Source organism: Elaeis guineensis, chromosome 11, assembly GCF_000442705.2.
Source record: "Elaeis guineensis isolate ETL-2024a chromosome 11, EG11, whole genome shotgun sequence".
NCBI lineage: Eukaryota > Viridiplantae > Streptophyta > Magnoliopsida > Arecales > Arecaceae > Elaeis > Elaeis guineensis.
The window spans coordinates 116,787,569-116,811,612 of record NC_026003.2 but is presented as its reverse complement, the minus strand read 5'-3'; the positions used below and the strand labels follow the sequence as shown (position 1 = coordinate 116,811,612).

Below are 24,044 nucleotides of genomic sequence, written 5' to 3'. Positions count from 1 at the left end.
CTTTAATGATCAAAATCTTAAACTCTGATATTATCAATCATACTTTAGTGATTATAATCCCAAAGTTTTGATATCACTTATATGACAATCCCTAGTGACCTTAAACTTGGCTCTAGTACTATTCTGTCATATCCTAATCACTTATATCATTGTCTCCAAATGAACGTAACCTAAGCTCTAAGCTCAGATGCCACTCTGTCACATCCTACTGATCTTACATAAAGTTTTAATATCTCTTCATAATCTCTAGTGATCTTAAACCTAAGCTTTGATATTATTCTATCACATCCAAATCATTTATATTGTAATCTCCAATGATCATAACCTAAGCTCTGATATTACTCTGTAATATTCTAATCACTCATATCATAATCCCTAACGATCATATCCTATGCTCTGATACCATTTTGTCACGCCCCGAACCCAACACCCGGGTCGGATACGTGATGGCCGCACACTCCTTAGAGCAAGCCCTAAAGAATATGCAAGGCCAAAATAAATCATTACAACCTTAACATCCATAACAATTAATTTCAATAATAATTCATAAAATTTTGTATAATTACAATTAACATTCCTTCAATTCTCTGATCAGATACTATGACACTCTATTTATCCTTCTGCTCACCCGTAAACCCAAACCATAGCCAATCTAAGTCATCCTGCAACTCTGAGAAAAAAAAAAAAAGATGAAGGGGTGTGAGCTTTACAGCCCAGTAAGAATTCCCATATCACACTGATATAGTAATATAGTCTGAAAATAAGGATAAGCAATAAAATATAAAATCTCATGTTCAATGTCCAGAATAATGCAAACATTCATAAATTTTCTGTCTTGTCAAAATAGATGCATCATCATATGTTAACCGGTGAAACACTTTTGTTCAACAATTGTTTCATATCTTATCTTTCGTTTCTCCTTTCATAATCATATGATTTTAACATTTTCTTTCTGGCTCTGGACTATCCAAGTCTATACCTCAGTCATCATCCGGATCGAATCCACTTTAAAAAGTCTTTCAAGACTGTCCCAGGATGAGCTCCTGGCCGGCTGTCCCACGTACCAAAGCCCGTGAGAGGCTGTCCCAGGTATAAGCTCCTGGCGGGCTGTCCCAGGCATGAGCTCCTGGCCGGCTGATCCACCTGTAAGCCAGTGGGGGCTGTCCCAGGCATAAGCTCCTGGCGAGCTGTCCCAGGCATAAGCTCCTGGCCGGCTGTTCCACATGACAAGGCTAGTCCATACCATATATCTCTTTCTTTTCATTTAATCATTATGTGTTGATTTCATCAATCAATTCTGTCTTGCATTATGATCAATTCAGATATGTCATATCCATATAATCATGCCATCAATCTCTGATACATATATATTGACATAACATACTCATGCTCAAAATCAAATAACAGTATCTCAGGTATAATAAATTCATCGATCTCAAATCCGACGATGCAAAACCAACGATGCAAGACCAACAGTAAAATAGCATATACATAATAGTGATCATGTACAGGGATTCTTACCTTTACCGGTGACTGATCCAAACACAGAAATCAATGTTCTTCTTTGATTTATGAATTTCTCTAACAAGATATTCCACTCGATATCATATGCAGACAATCATCTCTTCATAACCCTGATCAATATAAAAATCACATATATGGAGAAAATTATCGATAATCGATCTGATAACACAAATCTAGGATCTCTCTTAGGATTAACCAAAATTAGGATTTACCTAAGTATCTGGATCCTCCACTGATCCATAAGACTTCTAGAGAGAGAAAATCCATGAAGAGAGAGAAAATTCTAGAGAGAGAAAGTAGAGAGAGAAAGTGGAGAGAGAAACTTTCGTATCCTTCCGATGAGGCACTCATGATCGAGATCATCAGAGGTCCTATCAGGGTAACTCAATATGAATCAAGTGTTACAAATTTTGAATAGGATCGAACTGGGATCAGATCTACTGCACGAATTTCGGAGCAACCTCAGATCATCTTATTTTCATCTTCAAGTTTATTCTAGGATTCATGATGCAATCAGAGAGAAAAAAAAAATCCTAGAGAGACAAAATCCGTAAAGAGAGAGAAAAGTCTAGAGAGAGAATCTAGAGAGAGAAAATGTAGAGAGAGAAGGTACAGAGAGGAGAGAGAAAAGAGAGAGAAAAAAGAGAGAAAGGAGAGAGAGGAAAATTCTCTCCTTCTTCTTCTTTTTTATTTTATTTTATTTTTATTTTTTTTCTCTTTCTCTTTTTCCTTTTTTTTCCTTTTCTTTTTCTTTTTCCTTTTTCTTTTCTTTTTCTTTTTCCTTTTTCTTTTCTTTTTCTTTTCTTCTTCTTCTTCCTTTCTTCTTTTCTTCCCGCGGCCTCCCTTGGCTGAAACAGGGGAGGACCGTGAGGTCCCCCCCCTCGATGGCTCGGGCTCCGACGGCTTGGCCGGAGATCCGGCAACAGGTGGAGGCGGCGGTGAGCAATGGACGGCCGGCGGCAAGGTTCGGCCGGCAAAAATCAAAAAGAGATCGGAAAAACAGGGGATTTCTTGTTCATGGATTTTCCGGCGAAGACGGTGGCCGACGGCGAGGCTTTGGGCCAGGGGAGAAAGGAAAGAGGGAGAGGAAGAAGGGGAGGGGCTTACCTCGAGCTCCGGCAGCCGAGAAGAACTCCGGCAATCTTTTTCTTTTCCATCTAAGAACCCGCGGATCTTTTTGAAAAAAATCCCTCAATCTCTCAAAATCCCGTGATAAAAACCTAAAGGAAGGGGAAAGGGAATTTTATAGAGGAGGAATCCGGTTTTTACTCGGATTCCCCACTCCTTTTCACGGTGGGAAGAAGACTCTCAACGGGAGTCTTCTTCCTCCCGATTCCTCTGTTTTTTTTTTTTTTTTTTTTTTTTTCTGGGTCGTTACATTTGGACTTCCTACTTGGACGTACAGGATTATACACGACAAAATGGAAACAGGTGAAACATTCATCACCCATACACTGAATTAGATCATTCCCTGGATGTCCGTGAAAAGAATTCTAAAACAGTCATCTCTCTCCATCTTTCCATCAGGAAACACTTGATTTAATGGCACAATTGTAACTCTAACCAGCTTCAATGTCAAGCTGCAGTTACAAGACAAACTGTAAATATATGATTGAATAATTATAAAAGAAATTGAAACAGATAATCTTTTCTATTTCAGATAATATAATGATTCTGTGAATGTTCATATTTTTCACCATTGGACTATTAAGTCAGGCATAATTCATAATTGAACTTGTAAAAGCTTTTTTCTTACTTTACCGTGGATAGCTCTCGTCTAAGCGATCACCTAGAGATTAAAGATCGACAAGATAGTGTGCAAGCCAAGGTTTTTAAATGCTGAGATATCGGTCATCTCGGTGGGCCTGATACATAGATGAACTGAGATCTCAGTTTCTATGTTAGCTGAGATGGAAGGTGTGGTCATTTTGTCAAAGAAGTGAGATATTCTAAGATATCAGCTCATACAGGAATTGGGATATCAATGCTCAATCAATGTAGTAAAACCGAGTTAAGCATTATATGTAGGCATTGATTTGATATTTCTTTATTTTTGTTCAAAATTCATCTAATGAACAAAAAGAAAGATAGAAACTTCTCAGCTTATATGTTAAAATTGTATCGACTAATGTCTCAGAACATATTAATTGATATTGGTCAAGATAGTATGGAGTAAGGACCGAGAATTTACACACAGGATATTGGTCAAGATAGTATGGAGTAAGGACCGAGAATTTACACACAGGATTTGGGAGCGCTCACCACCAATATGAATTGATATCTCAGCAAAGATTTTGGTCAAGATGAAATGCTTGGTTTCACTTCAACAAACTGAAATGGATTTTTACAAATATCATGATTAAGATAAAAGGTAGTATATCTGAAAAGGATCAAATGAATTAGCAATCTATAAGCATCTGGAGTATGTGTCCCTTTCATGCCATCAAAGTTTCAGTATAAATTAATTACTTGCAAGTATATACTATGATGAAGGTTCTTTTATTGACCAACTGAAACTAGACTATACTCATTGGTGGCATCATTGCTAACCAAGGAGAGCCCTGAATAATCACTTGAATCAACCTGATCGTTTGAGATCTTTGTGTCCGGGTTTATGGATGAGAGATGCATCCTCCTTGGAGGGAAATCTTCCTTTTTTAGAACTCTTCATCAGAATCATGAAGGACCAAAATTAGAAATGGATTTTGTCCCTGAAATACAAATCGCTACAGCAATGCCACAGAGAATTGCAGGAGCTACAAAAGAACTGGAGTAGAAGGGGAAAAGAAGAGGATAGAGAAAACCAAACACCCTATACAAAAGTTCGGTGGGGATTCCATCTTAAAAGACCATATAGTGGGATCAAAATCAGCCATGAAAAGAAAATAAATTCATTATTTGCATTGCATCTAAAAGCTCCTTTGTACCTGGAGATATATGTAAAGACATTTAACCAATGCTCAGTCCTACTCTGGGACTTCTAATTCAAAGCATATTGAAACTAGCTGTAATTTGAACATGACCCAATCACATCTAATTGCTTCATAAATCTAATTCCTTGAATGGAGAAGTTATACTTCATTGTGTATTCACCAGGAACATCATTTCATTCACAGCAAGAATTGGTGATCACAGGTATCTACATGCATAGTGCATCTAGAAATTTGAAGCAGCCCAATCTTTTCACTATTGAATAAGCTATTTCAAAGAACAATGAACTTCTTAAACTCAGTCAAATATTGCATTAATGTCACAAGGTACAAATTAGATATATAAATAATTAAGAGAATATCGACCAAGCGCACAGCATAAAGACCCTTGACCTTCATGCCATCTATGGTAAATCTGGTAATGCATCATCCATCAAGCAACAAATGTGATTCTTTGGATCCTTGGCAATGGGCATAACTTTGTTAGGATAGACTTTGATGTGTTATTAGATTTTATGTTAGAATCTCAGTCTGAATATACAATTGTTGGGGAATACCGACCGATCCCGCCCGTACCGACTTATAATCGGACCGACTGACCGACCGACCGTCCGGTCGACCGACCGACCGATCGAACGCCATCACCGGCCAATTAACGGCCCATGACCGACTGAGGATGTGTCGGTCGGGCATACTTTTCCTGTTTTCCCGACCGACTGAACCGGGGAGTCTGACGGCCGACTCACGTAAGACTCGCTGACCAACAAAGAGGCCCGAATCTCCACCCGACGCCACACAGCTGACCACCGATCTAAGATCGGTCGACTCCTCCGATCGCCGTACAGCCGCCAGAGCTTGTCAGTTCTGACAGCAACATGCGGCACTGCCACCTAGGGGCATTATCCCGCCTAGGACATTGTCAACCCTAGTGATTTGACAGCTCCACGGCGATATGACACTTTTACGGCGACTCTGACAGTCTACAGTGAGTTGACAATTCCTCAATTGTCCGCGCCATTAATGGCGGCACCATACCATGCTCCACTATATAAATCGGAGAAGGCAACAGTGCAGGGGACCTCCACTCTTTTCAACTTCGAAACCCCAGACTTGCTCCTCTCTCTCTCTCTCCCTCGATCGAGCTCTCTGTCTTCATTTCACTGTTGCCCAGTCACCTCTCTGACTTGACCGTTGGAGGGTCCCCGCCGGAGCCGCCTCCGGTCAGTGTGGACTTCCCTTTTTGCAGGCGCTCGTTCCCCGACGATCAGGCGACGAGGCGATTGGCCGCAACAACAATAGATATGAAAAATTTCAATTCAATCTTGGTTGTGCTTGCAAATTTGAAAGCAAAACAAAGGATTTGTATTTTTTTTTTTTTTTGAGAAAAATTGATCTATTGTGATTCTATTGATGATATGGAAGTCTTCTCTGAACCGTTATATCCTCATTTCTCACACATATCATCGCAGAAGGCTACATGTGGTGTGAAAAATCAAATTGCTTCAGATAATGTCAGTGCATGAATCTCCTTTCTTGCGTCAGAAACCCATCTCACAAGCAAAAATAGCCATAGTACAGGTCAAAATTACCAAAGAAAATAAATACATGATATCTACTTGTAGTTGAATCAGAGAAGACGTCACCGATATTACCTTTGTTTAAGTTTTCTTTCAGATTACTTATCATCTGCAGTGAACTGACAATCTATGGGGCATCTTTTGCTCCTTCCAACATCATACCAGAAATAGTTTGGTGAAGTCAAAAAGAATGTCCCTTTTTTTTTTTTTTTTAGTGAAAATAGTCACAAAGACCAAGAAAATATGACAAACAAGAGTATGATCAATAATGCGCGTTTGAACAGTGCCAAATTGCTCTGTTTGACCTACATAAACTTCTTCATCTTCAAACACTGCATTGCCACTGCAGAATACAAGTGGTGTACGAGCTGAATCTTATAACATAGAGTAATTTATAGTCGACAAATAACAATCTAGTCCCAGCGGAAAACAATAAAATCTTTGTTAAATGCCACACCTTAGGCGAAAAGGCCATCTGAGCAAGCATACAATAAGCTTTTGTGATGAAAGCCAAGAAAATATTGATGCATAAAAATAAATAAGTGATGTATCACTTCAATACTAAAAATATTGATACATAAAAGAAAAAAGGCAAGATTGGTCCAACCCCATATAGCTGGTCCCTTCGTGGACTTGTAAGGTCAACTCCATTTCTAATGTCATCAATTATATGCTTATCAAAAAAATTGAGTCAGTTTGACTAATCCTCTTATAGCCATGGTTAAAACACTAGTATAAAATATATATATATATAACATGATTATATGACTAATGGTATGTAATATTCTTGATTTGGTCCAATATAATTTTTTTAGAGCTCATTTTTACAAATGAACTGATTTAGTCCAAATTCTATAAAAATGAAAAAATAGATCAATATAAAATATCTGCTATGAATAAAATTGGTATACTTAAAAATTGCATTTGTAAAAAGTTCATACCTATTCCTAAAAAATTTGAATGGAAGAGGTTGTGGGATGGGGTAAACCATTCCGATAATACATCTAAACTCATTGCTCCCTGAACAAAAGAGTCAAGGGGCCACCTGGATTACTTCCATGCAAGCCAAAAACTAAATTAACAGATTGGTTAGATGGCTTGAAGTAATATATATCTATTTCCCCCCATGTAGCCTTCATCCTCTAGTCTTAATTCTTGGAAATGTTGACGATTCCACTTTTACTTTTCCTGAGGTATCTAATTAGAGGTAGTAATTTGCGAGCCAACCCATCCTGATCTTCAAACAATCTACTTTAAATGGATTTGAGTTCGATATAAATTTATTTGGATCATAAATGAGTTGACCGATCTAAATATATTTATTAAATGGATCGGATTTATATTTAGACTTTTGATTCCTTTAACTTAATTTGATCTGTTTAATAATTAGATCAGATTATGACCTGACCTATTTAAACCATTTAAAACATGTGTAACATGTTTAAAACTTATTTAACTTATTTTTATTCTATTTAACTAATCAGTCTAACTTGTTAAACACATTTAAATTTATTTAATCTGTTAAAATCTATTTAGACCCGCTTTGCTTGTTAAACTCATTTAAATTTATTTAATCAATTAATCCATTTAATCTGACTCCACTTGTTTAATAAGGCCCTATCTGGGGTTGTTATTAGTAGTAGAATTTTTGGAGTTTTTAGAAGTAGAATTTTTATAAAACACTGTTTGTTATTTGGTAACCATATTTATAAAGTACTTTAGAACTTTAACATATATTTGATAACTAAAATATAAAAATATTTTTGGTATGATAAAATGACAATAAAGAACCTTGCATGGTATTGTATAGTAAAGAATAATATAATATTATATTATATATTATAATATTATAATATTATATAATATTATTATCATATAATATAACATAATGTTATAATATAATATATAATTATTATAATAATTATAATATAATTTATATGTAATATAATATATTGGTTATAATCTAATCTAATAATAGATTATAATATATAATATAATATAATATAATTATTATTAAAATATTATATTATTATAATATAATAATATTATAATATATATTATATTATATATTTATAATGTAAATATTATTATATTTTAAGATATTATTTTATTGTATAATATTATTATCATATAATGTAATTATATAATATCATATTATACTATATTATAATATTATTATATTATTATTAAATATTATTATATTAAATTAAATTGTTAGAATATAATAATACTATAATAGATTATGTTATATGTTTATAATATATCACAATATTAATTTATTATTATATTATATTATATTTATAGTATAATAATATAATATGATATAAGATGTAATTTTGAGATTTGTTAGTGGGTATTTGAATCGTTAAAAAATTTATTTAAATTAAAATAGCTTCTCGATATTCGTCGAAAAGTATTTCTAGGATCTCAAATAAATTTTTTCAATTTTCTGGCAAAGTCAAAGCAGTTTTTTAATTTTTTACCAAATATTACTATATCATCCAAAAGTACTTTTGGAGAGTCGGAAAGTATTTTCTGATACTCTAAAAGCTTAGCTAAACATGGCCTAAATAGATTATGGCTCAGATTTAGGGGTGAAAGTAGCATGAATAATATCTATCCAAATTTGTTATTATATATGAATTAATCCAGATATGAATAGAAATTTAAAAATCCGACTAATACCTATATCCGTATCTATATCTGCAAAAAAAAAAATAGATATGAATATGGACAGATAATTATCCGATCTATATTCGAATATCTGAATCTATCTATAACTCTATATAATTTTATATAATATTTATTATTTTAAAAAATATATAATAATATAAATCTATTATTAATTTAATTTATCATCTATTTAGTAATATTTTTGATTTTGTAATCATAAAGTTTAATTATCCAACTTATATGCATAATTATATTTATACTTTCAGTATCTGAATAATATCCATATCTATATTTATATTGGTCAACAAAATAAATATGGATATGAATACGTTAGATCTGATATCCATATCCATTTTTGTATGGGTCAATAAAATAAATATGGATATAGATACCTGGTATATTCATTTTTGATTCTATTTGGATTGAATTATTTATTTAATAAATAGGATGATATGTGGGAAAAAAAAAAACAAAGGGGAAAAATCACGGCCTTCCATCTCTCACGCGCATCGGACGCCGGCTCAGACGATCAAGCCGTGGAGGAACAATGTAGCAGCGCTACGGGGTATATAAATAATTCCCCGTAGCCCTACGGGCAAACTGCGGAAGGAAGATTGGAGTCGCACGCAAAGAGAGCCGCGGAGGCATAGTCTCGCTACGCCTCGCCATCTCCACTCGGACCAGTGCTCTACGTCCCACGCCCCTCTTTCCGTCCCTCCCGTCCGCCCCATGGCTTCCGCCAAGGTGAGCTCTCTCTCTCTCTCTCTCTCTCTCTCTCTCTCTCTCTCTCTCTCTCTCTTCCCCTCTCTCTCTATCTCTCTCGACCCCGGGGCGAAACTAGGGTTTAAGCAGCCGTCTGCACCGATTCTTTTTGCAAGATTTATTAAAAAAAAAAAAATTTCCTTCAGAAGTTTCCTCCTAACATTTGTTCTATTTTTGCGTAGTTTTATTAGCCGAGTAATGTTGTCGCAATGTTCTTTATGTGACATTTTTCATCATGTAGGTGGATAATCGCGGCTCGTTCGGATCCAAACGGTCACGTAATGAAGGTAGCTTAAGTGATTTTAATTCATTCAGATGGTATTTTTATGTTTACAGACCTGAAAATTTGATCAATTAATCAGAGATTTTCACTCTCTTTGGTAATCGTAGGTTTTTGCACTAGTATCAGTTTAATCTCACAGCTTTTATAATCATAGATACTGCAATTAGATGACTGTTAACTTTTGTACGTTCTTTTTCTGATTAGTTCCATCTAATCGACTTGAAATTGTTGCGGGTATGATCGCTCTGATCAGGAGGCAGCTGGCTATGTAATGCTTGATTTATGGTCTTGAAAATTTAACCCAAGGGATTCTTGTGACCAGTTGGTCTGGCAATAGAAGTCTCTCTGCCGTTTTGAGGGCCTGGGAATTCAAATATTGGAATTCTTTGGTTTGGTGGAACCAATACAGCTATGTCTTGCTGCCAATGAAACAAGAAAACAAAAAGAAAGATCGAATGAGATCTTCCAATCCAGTTACAGTCACCTCCTTGCATAAGGATGATTTTTCAGCTGGTTTTGACTCGTGTTTGAGATGAGAAAAAAACTGGTTGATTGTTTGTTCATTGTTAGCTGATGTCGGTTATAGGGAAACTGCTATTTTTTTCAATTGCTATTAATGATGGAACAATGAAGAGGAAAGAAATTCTTCAGCAAGATAGTTAGTGTATCCCACATGGATAACTGATGGTGGAGAATTATTAGCTGTTGAGTTGTGAAGTCCATATTTGTGAGGTTCAAGTACTGATGCCTTTTGAGGTTGATATGTAGTTGTGTCATATGCATCTGCATCTTCTATCCTTTCTTGTTTCCTACGTAAAAAGTATATTATCAAGTGGAAACAAAGAAGAAGCTAGAGACTCAGAACTCTAACTGTTGCAATATTGGAGTGATCTAAGACCCTGTGCTCTCTCTGCTATGTGCATGGTATGCAAACGAAAATGAAATAAAATTAATTTATAGATCTGTTAAGTGCTTCAGTACAAATGGGATATAAGGATACAGTAGGTGATAGTGTTATTATTGTTTTTAAAGAGATTGTAATATTATACATTATTAAAGTGAGTCTCGTTTAGCTTGATTCTCAAAGAAATGTAGTAGGAGAGATAATGTGGGCTTAGTGACCTTTTGTCATAGAGCAATAATAGAGTATGGTTGTTTTTTTGGTTATTTTATCCTTGTTGGGGAGGGGGTGGGGGGTTTGAAGTGTGTGAGAGCGATATGAATGACATAAGGGTAGGCACCCTTTTTTTGTGGATATATACAATAAGAGCTGCTGTGAAATATGTTATACCATAATGTTTGCTTTCAAAAGCTAATTCCTTCTTGGGAACAAACATGATGGATGGAATTCCCAAATCTTCTTATAAGTTTATTCCACAAATTACATGTGAACAATATGTTCAAAACTTTTGGCAGTATTTGTTGAGGGAACATGGTTCTAAGTGGTCTATTTCTTCTCCCATTTGATTAGAAATTAGCAAGTGATAATTCTCACGAGGTTTTCTTCTATAATCCAGAGCGCGCTGAAATGTTGTGAGCAATGGCATATTGTCAAAAGGAAGGATACTGAGTATGAAGTGTATGTTGTAACTTTTTAGAAGATTTGGCTTTGAAGAACAGAGCTGAGAAGTATCTCTAATACTGATCACTTCATTCATCAGTGCATGTTCTCCCTACATGGTTTCATTCCATTGGGTAAAACACATATGGTGCTGCTATATTAGGCCAGTCTAGCAATGATCAGGGGATGTTGTCAATCATCAGAAGAAAGATGTGGAGCTACATTTGTGCTTTTAATCTTAAACCATCATAGTATTATTATCGTACTGTACTGTATGTCTTGGTTATCACTGCCAAATTGCATGGAATTTGCCTTTGTTATGCAAGGTTATTGTGAAATGCCAGAATATTGATGTTATCCATGTCATTTTCATATAATGCTGCAAGATAACTGTTTTGTGTCTAAAAAGAAATTTTTAACGATCATCAGCTTCTCGGAGTGACGGAGATTGGACATGCCCTCAATGTGGTAACATGAACTTCAGTTTTAGAACCGTATGCAATCGTGGAAAATGTGGTGCTCCCCGACCATCAGCTAGTGCAAGTCCAGTAAGTTATCATTGCTTCTGTGATTTTAGTCTACTGTGGTTTCCAATGAAAGAATTGTTATGTCTTCTGCTACTTCAATAAAGTTTTGTACACCAGTATATGCACCTTTTATAAACTTCAGTGCATGTGAATTGTGATTATTTTACTTGTTATCTGCAAGTTGTTGTCAGGATTCTAGATTCCATAGCCTGAGCGGATAGGATTATATAACCTTGCAAAATTAAAAGGCAACAAAAATAAGAACAAGAGGAAGATAAAGAGAAGTGGAAGCAATAACCATGCCAATTGCTTTGGCCCATGATGATCCTTATATCACTAATGAGCTAACCACTTATGGTAAGGGAAAAGGATAAGCATACTCCTTATTAAGTGTTTGTTTACATTGTGAAACGTATGTTTCTAATGAGCCTTATATATCTAGTTTGATTGCAAGATAATGACCTAGAGGTAACTATCCGCAAACATATCAAGTTCTTATCACAGAAATATGAAAGAAAATTCTATTGGACGACAGATTATACGTGCCCAGAGTAAGACCAGAAGCTGGCGTATCCTAGCAGACAAAAATTCTTGAATTGATAAAAAAACAAGTGCCTGTAAATATGTGAACTAAATATTAATATGCTTACTAAATCACATTAACCAAAAAAAAACTTTTGGTGTGCTTTGGACAACAATTATCCACTTGATTTTGAAGGTCAAAAAAAATATTGGGCATTAAAATAAATCACTCTAGCAGTGAGAGAGATTTTTTGGCAGGCAGTAACTAGTGGTGCAAGCAGAAGAAAGTTCAACAGCTTTCAAATGTCATAGCGCTAGCAAGAACAAGATTTGAGATTGTGACTGCGAATGTTTTTTCCCCCTACTTCTAGCAATTGTGCATCAGACAACAGCATCTGATGTAGTATAAACCAAAGCATGCTAATTATTGTTTAAATCTAAATTCAAATGCCATGAATAATTCTAAGTCTATTTAAAAGTGCAAATCCTGGCATCATCTGGAGGAGGAGGCATTAGAGCTTCTTCGTCTGTCTTCAACTTGTAGAAGATGTTCTTTAAGATGAAAATGGGAGAACAACTGAGAATAAAGAAAGCGAAAGGTAAATAAACAGACATAATAAGAGGAGGATTAACAGAATGAGGACAAGTGTTTTAGCTGATTTTCTCCTAATTTGATCTTATTATACTAACAAGCCTGCAAACTAGTGCTATATTGCCAACTTTCCCCATACTGTGATTGCCATAATACATTACATATTAGGTTTTCTGGGTTCAGTTGTAGGTCCAAACACATGCTTCAATATTCAATTTAACCTTCAGGGCTGAATGAACATCAAACCAAATCATTCCTCAATTGTTTTGTTGAAAGAGATCAAACTATGAATTAGATGGTTCAATCATCATAAATATATGCAAATTGAAACTCATCAACAGTCTTGCCCTCAATTTGGACTACAACAGCATAGAAGTCTTGGAGGCTGATCTAGCATCCTTGATGGAATATGTGGTAGGTGTGAGTGATTTCTTGAGAGTCAGCATAATTACTGCTACTGTTGTAGCTTATACAATGCCTTGCCTGTTGCATGTCAGTATAGGTTGCGATTGATTTGCATTACCACACATCCATGTTGTAGATGTCAGTACTGGAATGCTACAATTATTTTTTCCCATATGACATTATTATAACATTAAGATAGTGCTGTTAGACCTACAGGGTTGATTCATTTGCAGCATTCTTTTGTAGAATTGTCAAAAGTTATATGCCATATTAGTTTTTCCCTAGAGTTTTAATTAATTATTGTTATGATATGAGATGCTTGTGCAAATGTAGTTTACATAGTTTACACTGTGTCAAAGTGCATTCTATTATAACAACACTTTCTTTTTAGTGATTATTAGCAATTTTAAAATGGAAAAATAAAACTACCCTAGCATATGGAATGATAAGTAGAATGATGATGGTCGAATCAACACCATCAAATCTTCAAATATATATGTTGCTAAGCTTTGAACTAGAATTAGTTTATATATAACTAGGCACCAATTTGTATCAAGGTTTGCAATCTGGGTACTGGACCTGTATTATTTTCCCAATTGGTACACCTCATACTGAGTGTCGATATGGTATGTATCTCGATATTGACACCCTATACAGGGGATATACTGAATCTGGGTACCCTATCGGTATGATACAGTGTCCCATACCCGGCGGTATGATCTGAGATTGCAGACCTTTGTAATGATAGCTTTGTAACATTAATTGCATCCTAAATAGTGGTTGCTGTTTTCATGGTAGACAACACGAGGAAAAGAGTTTTTACTTTTCTGCCCTTGTCTTTTTTTGTTTCAATTTGGTATTCATGTAGAATATGTTCATCTAATCAAAGCTTGATGATTGATTTAGATTAAACTTCAGATGCTAACATATTGTTGTTTCACCAGAGAATAGGGCCAACACCCATCCCTGGAGCTTTTGATCATGCAGCACCTCTTTACTATGGAGGTGTTGGGGCACCACCACCCATGCCACTTGGGATTTCCGGTGGCTATGGTGCCCTGCTTCCACATGTGGGCATGCGTTATGACTATGGGCTACAGAGTAGTGCTTCTGGACCATATGGTCTTTTATCTCCATATGGTCCACCTGGACCAATGGGAGGTTCTCTCTCTCTCTCTCTAATTCTTTTTCATTTTGATGTATGAGCAATTGGCTATTACAATACCTGTTTGATGTATCTTTCATGTATCTGATTTTGTTCTTTTGCCAATGCTTGTGGGTGTTGCAGGCATGGGTTATGGTCCTGGCCCTAGTATGGACCAGTATGGATATGGGTACCGAGGTTCACCAGTACCGGTATGCTTTTATTTTCTAAATATGGATGCAATATTTTATATACTTACTCTTCTATAGATTCTATAGATCTCTTCAAGGTTGTCTAATTATCTAGTCCATTTGGATTTCGAAGTTTCCAAGTCCATGGTCTGAAGGAGCTCTACCTGATAGCAATGCTTCACGAAAACGCCGTGGAGGTAAAAAAAAAAAAAAACATATAGATTAATCTTGTTTAGCTCAGTGCAGTTGCCATGAATGGTAATTTATTTGCCATAAGCAATTTGACTTCTTGTCCTTGCACACTTGTTCTCTACGTCTGTATTATTATATCATATGTTACCGGTTCTTTCTGACCGTCATATGTGGAGTTCTTTTTTTGTTATTACTGTTCACTCTATGCTTATCATTAATGTGATATTCTTCTCTGTTGGTTACGGTCATTACGGGAGGGAGGGGGGATGGAAGGGGAAACAGATTAAAGGAGAGTGGATGGTGATTTTTGTTTTGTTTTTCAGTTAGGAATTTGTATGTATGTATATATTTACATTTGTGTATATGCACAATATGTACATGCATACATATTTCTTGTATATATTTGTGCTTCCCCTACGCCTAATGATATTGTTGTGATCGCTGCCTGGAGAAGACTCTTAAAACAACAATTACAGAGTTGAAATAATTGTTAGAAGGTTTTCCATTGCATTGTGTTCCCTCAAGCTGTGCATCCTATGCTCATAATTCATCTATTTATCTCCATTTTCATGTGGGGCATGACTTTTTTTTTTTTTTTTTTAAGGTCCTGATGGGTTATCAGAAGGTGATTGGATCTGTCCCAAATGTGACAATGTCAACTTTGCCTTCAGAACCACTTGCAACATGAAGAAATGTGGAGCTCCCAGGCCTACTTCTGTACGTAACTCATATTTTCTGTCATCATTTTCACTTTTCTGTTTCAACATGTTTATTCCACCCACACACCCGCACCCTCCTCTCCTCCATCTGGCGTCACACACACACACACACACACACACACGATATTAGATGTTTTGCTCATATAAGTTTAAAAAAATACTTTAGCTCAACATATAGGTTGCTGGTGTCTAGTGGGCAATAAGTTTAGCTATATTTTCTGTATTTGATTTTACATCTTGATTGTCTTAATTTGGGCCCTAGCTAGAGTAGATTAGATTAATTTTAATAAATTTCCACACCCTCCTTTCCCCCATCTGGCATCACATGCACACACGCACGCACACGTGATATTCGATGTTTTGCTCATATAAGTTTAAAAAATACTTTAGCTCAACATAAAGGTTGCTGGTGTCTAGTGGGCAATAAGTTTAGCTATATTTTCTGTATTTGATTTTACATCCTGATTGTCTTAATTTGGGCCCTAGCTAGAGTAGATTAATTTTAATAAATTTCCACCTAAAAATTATTGTGTTTGCCTTGTGTAGTTTGGATAAAAGGTAGGATAGATTAGCAGGATAGATGTTGATACATTCGACAAGCTGGAAGTGTAAATTGGAAGTAACAATTAAATATCTTAACAAACAACAAAAATATGGCTAAACACCATGTTCTTAAGTGCCTCATGCTTTTTTTTTTTCTTTTCTTTCTGGTAAGAATTGTCTTTTATGCTTTAAATGAAGTTATTTTTTCAGGCAGTCAAGGTGATTAATGCATGGTTACATACAATACTTACAAAAAATGTAACAAGAATGATTGAACTCAATGCTTCAAACTTGCCATGATCAAAGGGTTTATCAATACCTTTTCTTCATTGGCTTGTGGTTATCGTTACATTTTTCATTATTGTTAACTTTTTGGAATGTTCTATTTTGATCAAGTTTTTGTGGTATATAGTTCTGCTCTCACTTGGAGGAGCAAATATAAAACTATTTGTACGAGTAAACAAACAGCTTGTCCTAAATTAACTGCTTTTAACGCTTCATAACTATCTAGCTGTCAAAACAAACAGATATACTGCTGGCTGCGAGTGGTGCATTTTTTTATCTCTTGGGCTTGTGTTGGTCACCAACCAGCTCAAGTTGTCTAAGTTGCACCTCTAGTCAAAATATGGATTATCCTTGTGAGCTTTCATGCCATGAATATGCATTAGATGAATGAGCATGAATAATGTGATCCTATCTTTCGTTTCTAATGGAAACGATCTGGGACGAAAAAATTCGAACCTCCGAGTAATGGGACCAAAACCCACTGCCTTACCGCTTGGCCGTGCCCCATTTCGAATTTCTATTCAACACTAATAAACATTAATATTGGTATTGGTTATTCATCAATTCCAACCCAATAAATACATTGGGGATATATTGTTGCTAGAATTCAACACATGTAGATATAGAATCAACAAGCAGCTTAATGTACCTCATACTAGTAGATGAGGGGCCTGTGTTGCCACACGCGCACACATTTGTTTGTAAGCTATGCATTAAGCTTGTCAGTTATGGGTGAATGCAAACAAACTTGGCCTTTGTTAAATAGTTTTCATTGGTTATTAGGCAATATATTTTTTAGTATATGATTGGTTATAGTTTTGACATCCACCAGATACTTTAGTCATTGCAACAGGCATATGCATCTCGTTAAATGCAGGCTTTGCACTTCTTGATGCTTGGTTCCACTACCAAGGATCTTGTTTGGGTAACAGTGACTATAAGCATGTAACTGAAAGAAAAAAGAATTTCACTTGTTTTTGATGATAATTTTCATGCTTTTATTTGACTCTATCTACTCCTTTATTGAAAAATAATAATTCCGGCAGCATTTATAATCTTTTGTTTATTTCTGACAGGCTTCTAGTCACGGGGCATCTGGTAATAAGGATTATGCGGATGCACCGGAAGGTAGCTGGACCTGTAACAAATGCAATAATCTTAACTATCCCTTCCGAACCGTCTGCAACAGGAAAGGATGTGGAAATGAGAAGCCTTCAACGAGCAAGTAGACATTTAACCAGATGGTGCGATTAAATATTGTTCGAGAATGAAATGAGAACAGGGATTTTGATTTAGATGAGATAGTTATTGTGAAATCTCAGATTGCGGTTCCATAAGATGATCAATGGTTGCTTATGCTGAGTTTGGACCATTTTGGGACCTGTACTGCAAGAATTTTAGAAGCTATTGTTGGCATTTTGTGTTGGTTTGGTGTTGTTGGAGCATATGATGAATATGATGCTTCTTCTCTGTGATAGGAATTGTGTGGCTTTCGCCAGGGAAGTTTCTACACTTTGTACCTCTTCTATGTGCAAATTATCTGAAAGAAGAAAAATAAAATCTTAAATTATCTTGGATCCGCTAGGAATATCTAGAGGTAAAAGGGTCCAGACAACTACGGTTCGCTTTTTAACTCGAGTTCAAGGCTCCCATAAGCGTTCCGACATTGAGTAAATTGAGGGCCCGAAATTCTTTTTGGTGGCACGCCCAAGTCCTTGGCTGCTTCGGAAAAGTTTCAAGAAATTTTATGCCACGAGGATAGAGCCGTTCAAAAGGAAAAAAACAAATCGAGATTTCTCATGGTTGGATCCAGTGAAATCAAAATCCATGTAATTTGTAGGTCCAACTTTATGTGCTTCTTAACGGAGTAATTTACGTTTTCTACCTTGCCTGGGCTTCTGTTCTGACAAATTACTGTGATTCAAAAAAAAAAAAAGGAAATTATTGATACATCATAACTTTGGTATCATCGATAAGAAACATTTGGTTAGCACCACCAAACTCTTAAAAAAAAAAGGGGTAAAAATTAGGGATGGTAATAGGTAAGATTTGGATCAGATATTATACTATTTATTTTCAAATTTAAATTTAATATTTTATATTTAAATTATATCTGATATTCGATCGGATAAAAAAAGAGATATCTATTCTCATATCTAATGGATTCGGAGATATTCATGAATAATCTATTTTTTCATATCCAATCCATATCCACATCATATCCATCTCATATCTAAAAAAATAAATAATTAAAATAATTTTATACATATTATCAATTAAAATAAAATTATCAATTCAACATCGAACATAATTTATAAGTTCAGATTTATAGAAATCAAACATAGAAATAAAATTACAATTCAAAATTGAACATATAAACAATCAAAATAATTTTATACATATTATCAATCAAAACAGAATTACTAAAACAGAATTATAAATATATATATTTGGATATGGATTCGAGTATTACCCATATCTGTAAGTTCGGATTCGGATTTGAATAGAAAATAGCACTATCTATACTCTATCCATATCCGTGCTATAGTTTTTGGATTTTATCCAAATCTGAATTCAATCAAATTTTATTTTTTTGAATTTGATCGAATTTAGATATGATGCATATCCATCGGGTCAGATCGATTTTGTCATTTTTAGTAAAAACATCCTGCCACCAGCTTTCTTTATGTTTTGCTGGTTAAGTTGAAACGTTGTTGGGTAGAATAGATTGATATAACCTCTACAAGCTACTAGTTTGTCTTTGCTTTATTTGTTGACCTATACACATTTATCTTATGTTTGTTTTTTTAAAACAGCAATTTACACCAAATGGCTTTCAATCATATGTTAGCGTTGGGAATTGTAGTGAAGACTGATACGCCTGATCTGAAATCGATCAAGACTACCGGACTAAACATGAGGATTCAAGCAAAAACCAAACCATATTGCTGAATTGAAATGACTTACTGAACGCAACCTGGAATTAATCGGCAGACAACTCTGATTCCCTTTTTGTTCCCTGGCTAATCAAGAACATAGAGCGATTAGCCAACTAAGATTGTTTAGTGACTCATGAGTTCGAATTACAGGCTCCTGACATACCACACAAACGTTCATCCTCCGAGCTAACATCAAAATATATCACTTTGATGAAGACTAGCAAATCGACACTTACAATGTGTATGGAATAAAAATATTAAGAAAAAAAATACAAAAATAGATATAAACATTAAAAATAATATGAAAAGTGAAAGAATAGATCGACGATATATTAAAAATAGATTTTAAGAATGGGAATGACAAATTCTACACAAAAATTTTACATGAAATTCCTTTTTAAATGGAGACCTCATCTTCAATCCCATGGGCTCGTGGTCAAATTTGGAAAATTATTTTTTTTTAAAAAATCTGAGATGGCCAAAATGACCCTTGTAGTTAATTGAAGCATACGAGAGAGAAGATGAATACTGGCACTTTCTCAGTCAGTCCCACTTACAGAACGAATCAAAGGAATATCTTCACAGCTTGCCCCACCAAGGCATAAGGAAGGCTCTTTCAATGGTGCATTGGTGTTGCAGAAAATGATGAAATGTTTTGTATAACTGAACTTGTTGAGAGATAATTAGAGATGGGCAAGAGACCGTGCGTAAACCTATTGGGCCGAAGGTTTAACAAGCCACACCATTTTTAAATTTTTATAATTTTAAACCCCCAATAGTCATAAAATAGTTAGTTTTAGGAGTAATTTAGAAAAATAAAAATATTTAAATTTCTATAAAGACCCTTCCTTTTTCATTCTTACCACACCAAACTAATTCTCCTCTCTCTCTCTACTACTACTATTACTTTTTTTTTCTTCTAACAATATTTAGTAAGTGTTCAATATTTAATAATTAATAATTAATAATTTAATTTTTAATTTATATTTATTATATATTCAAGTACTATATAAGAAAATGATTAGTCCATCTATTGGAGGTCCTTGTTGAGGAGTACAAGAGGAAGCTCACAAATCTCCGCTCTATTTCTATTCAATTTCTCCTTGTGGTTAGTTTTTATTTTTTACATTCATCATTTTTAGATACGGCAAAAGTTAGTTTTTATTATTTGCATTCATCATTTTTAGATATGGCATTTTTTAATGAGAGTTATTTTGACATTTCCTCTGTTTTTGAGGTAGAAAAAACTAATGCTCCTAATTCCTCTGAAACCAATATCGAAGGTCAAATCCCTTCCCTGTAAGAAGATTAGTATTGTATGGAATAATTTTGATAGAGTTATGATCGATAGAGTTTTAAAAGTAAAATATAAAAAATATGTCAAATTATATAGTTGTGCTAGTAGAGAGAGAACTGACTATTCGAAGAGACGTCAAGAAAATCATAGGATGAGTAATTTTCGTCTTCAAAGCACTCTTAATACACAAGAGGATAATCTTATAGGTAATTTTGCATATAACCATGAAAATCAAAAAAAAAACTCATAAAATAGATAGTTAAGGATGAATTACCTTTTAGCTTATATGAGCCTTTTAATTTTAAAAAATATATTCAATTGACCCTACAATTTACTCACAAAAGAACTAGTAGATGTACATTCAAAAGAGTCGCTATGACTAATTATTTAGCAATGAAACAAAATTTGATTGGAACTCTCTCTGCCTTAAATGCAAAAGTGTTATTAAATTCGGATGATTGGTCCGCATCTATTAGTAGTAATTATTTTATTGTTATTACTACTCATTACATTACTAGTGATTGGCAATTAAATAAATATATTCATGCTTTTCATCTTTTAGATTTTTCATATTTTGGATAACAAATCTCTAATACTATTTATCAAACTGTATGTTCATATAGCATTAATGACCAAATTATGTCTGTTACTTTAGACAATACATCTAATAATAATTCTACTATTGAATTATTGAAAGATTCATTGCATTCCATTCTCAATAAAAATTTATTGCATATTAGATGTACATATCATATCTTAAATCTTTTTGTTCAAATTGGCATAGATATAGTTCAAAATATCATTACAAAAATTAAAAATATATTTTTTTATTCATACTTCAAAAGTAAGAATTCAAAAATTTAAGCAACAGTGTGTGGATCATAATAAATATTTTAAAAAATTTAGACTTGATACAATTATTCATTAGAACTCAACATATACCATGATACATAATGCATATCCATATTATGTATTATGATACATGATACATAATACATAATTATTTGCCATCTCTATCATAAAGCTCCACCTCTTCTTATAATAGTTCTTGTTTACTATCTATTTTCTCATTTATTGCACATAAAAAATATACGCATACTTCAAGTTCATCTATATCTTCATCTTTAACCAGTGAACCTGAAATTTATTTATGACATGATTTTCAATTTGCATATGATGAAAATCAAATAGAGAGTCTTGATGTTTTAGCCGGATGGAAGAGTGCTAAAAATAAATATCCTATTATATTTATTATTGCATGCAATATCTTAGCTATGTCGATGTCTACAGTAGCATTAGAATCTGCTTTTAGTGCAATTCGATGCGTTCTTGATGAAAAGAGAAGTAGGATGACCAGCAACATAATTGAGATACTTCTCTGCTTCAAAGATTAATTGCATGTCGAGGGAAGACTTCAAAATAAATGTAAACATAATACAACATCCGATGATGACGACACAAACACTATCGACAATCAGTAAAATTTTTATCATTTATTTTTAATTCTTAATTTTTTATAATTATATTTTTTTATTTTTTAATTATTAAGATGAGTCACCTCTATTTCTTTTCGTCATTATTGTATTCTGGAGGTCAGGCCTAGCCCCTTTCCTCTTTTATACTATTTTGATTTTTATTAATAAATTACCAGGGCTCCACACCAAATGCCCCATCATTACAAAGTGACCTTTTATTTTTACAAAAAAAATATCCAACATCTCCCATCTTTTTTATATTTACTCCCTAACCTTTTTTTTACTTTATTAAAAAATTATTTTTTAAAATTAAAAAAAAATTGTTATGGGTCATGCCAGTCATGGTCCATAAAAAATATAAACGAACCATGCCTTAGCACGACCCATCTTAGGGGGGCCGGACTAGCATGTGAGCTAGGGTGTGCCTGATCAGCGGATCGTGCCAGCCCAGACTCTTATCGACCATGCCGAGTCTAGGCCGTAGGCCACAACACCTCCAACCTAACCTGGCTCCCTTATATGTATCATACCTGATACAGTCTGTTACTATAGCAAGTAGGCCACATCAATTCGTATCAGACTGGGCTGTATAATGGGCGGCTTGGTCCGGTGCCCACGTTTGGATACTCACGGGCCATTTGGCCTCCTCAAGCTGAAGGTCTTAGGTACTACGGAGTCCAGGAGAGCTGAAGTTTTGTAACATTTATTTTATTTTTTATACCAAATGGTTAATCGAATATGAAGATATGTATTCCCTACAATTTTTTTTTTCACGAAAACACCAAAAGTACTTGCAATTTTGCCTGTCACTACCTGGAATCGGCAGTACTTATCCCATGATTGGTCAGATGAGATAAATTTTAATATATGGCATCCATAAAGAGTATCACCTTAAAAACATCATGGTCCATCAGGCTACTCAGTTACATGCTGATCTTTCTATGCCTATGGTTCTTAATGCACGCTATCATGACCGAGCAAGCGTTGCATAGATATAGGAATATAGTTCAGAAACATCAGCACATATCACATTAAAGTCGTCTTCCTCATACGATCAAAGTTTGCTTCCCTTGCTTTCATAGGTTCCCTGTTTTGGGTGAAACTACTGCTTGTAATGTTCTCTTTTCAATGTTTCCCTCCGCAAGGCATAGCTCACGTTTGTTTCTCATCATAAAACCTCAGAACCAAACAACTGGTCTAGAAGGCTCAAATCAAGTTACAGAATTCTAAAGAGAAATAGATTGCAAGAAATATAACATGTAGACAGAGTTGGCTTTCCGAATTCTTCTTGAAATCTATAATGAAACAGATATCACATTATTTCAGTTTGGCATTTCAAATACTATAGCAAAGTTCCTCCACTAATAGGACAAACCTCATTCCAACTCGTCGATGACCTGGATGCTCCTTGGGTGGAACCATCAACACGGCCCTTTATTTCCCTTCTCAGGTATTTTGTAACTTAAGATTGGTCATTTATACTGTCTTATCAAGTGATCTCCTAAACAAATCCAGCATGGAATCAAATCATAATGAATCTTGTATCTGATTTATCTATCTGCAGAATAATCATTAGTTCTTTCATTAAGTCAAAACACTTTTTCATTCTTCTATTGCATATCCTAAAAAGCATAATATGTCATTCTTCTGTGAATGTGTTTCACATTTTAATCTTTCTAGACATACATCTCTTGTTTATGCTATAACATCTTTTAAACTTTTCCCAAAAATCCCATATCGAATTTTAGTTCACCAGTACCACTCCTTTGGTCTTCTTCCTCCAACTCAAAATTATGGGACAACAACTAAAATCTGCATAAGAAGAAGAACCATGAATTATTACTTAAGCTATAAAGCCACATATTCTACATATCCAAATTCTGGAATATTACCCAAGGCTGAC

General features: G+C 34.6%; 1 protein-coding gene and 1 long non-coding RNA gene across 2 annotated transcripts; one reads left to right on the top strand and one right to left on the bottom strand.

The window, feature by feature from the left end:
* Positions 1-645: 645 nt before the first annotated feature.
* On the bottom strand, positions 646-3,103 carry LOC140852349 (uncharacterized). The gene is made up of 3 exons (XR_012135251.1): positions 2,632-3,103; positions 1,522-1,634; positions 646-670 (listed from the first exon to the last, which is right to left on the bottom strand). It is a non-coding gene; the product is annotated as an uncharacterized lncRNA (long non-coding RNA).
* Positions 3,104-9,287: 6,184 nt separating this feature from the next.
* LOC105053956 (ranBP2-type zinc finger protein At1g67325) lies at positions 9,288-17,846 on the top strand. Its single transcript, XM_073245810.1, has 8 exons — positions 9,288-9,448; positions 9,708-9,753; positions 11,740-11,858; positions 14,301-14,517; positions 14,645-14,712; positions 14,825-14,888; positions 15,488-15,600; positions 17,507-17,846. The coding sequence occupies exons 1-8, from the start codon at positions 9,434-9,436 to the stop codon at positions 17,657-17,659; spliced, it is 795 nt and encodes a 264-aa protein (XP_073101911.1). The 5' UTR covers positions 9,288-9,433; the 3' UTR covers positions 17,660-17,846.
* Positions 17,847-24,044: the final 6,198 nt, after the last annotated feature.

Excerpts from the sequence above, each read along its gene's own strand:
- LOC105053956 (XM_073245810.1), top strand. Across the intron at positions 11,859-14,300 it reads CATCAGCTAGTGCAAGTCCA|AGAATAGGGCCAACACCCAT; the intron begins GTAAGTTATCAT and ends TTGTTTCACCAG. Across the intron at positions 14,713-14,824 it reads ACCGAGGTTCACCAGTACCG|TTTCCAAGTCCATGGTCTGA; the intron begins GTATGCTTTTAT and ends TGGATTTCGAAG.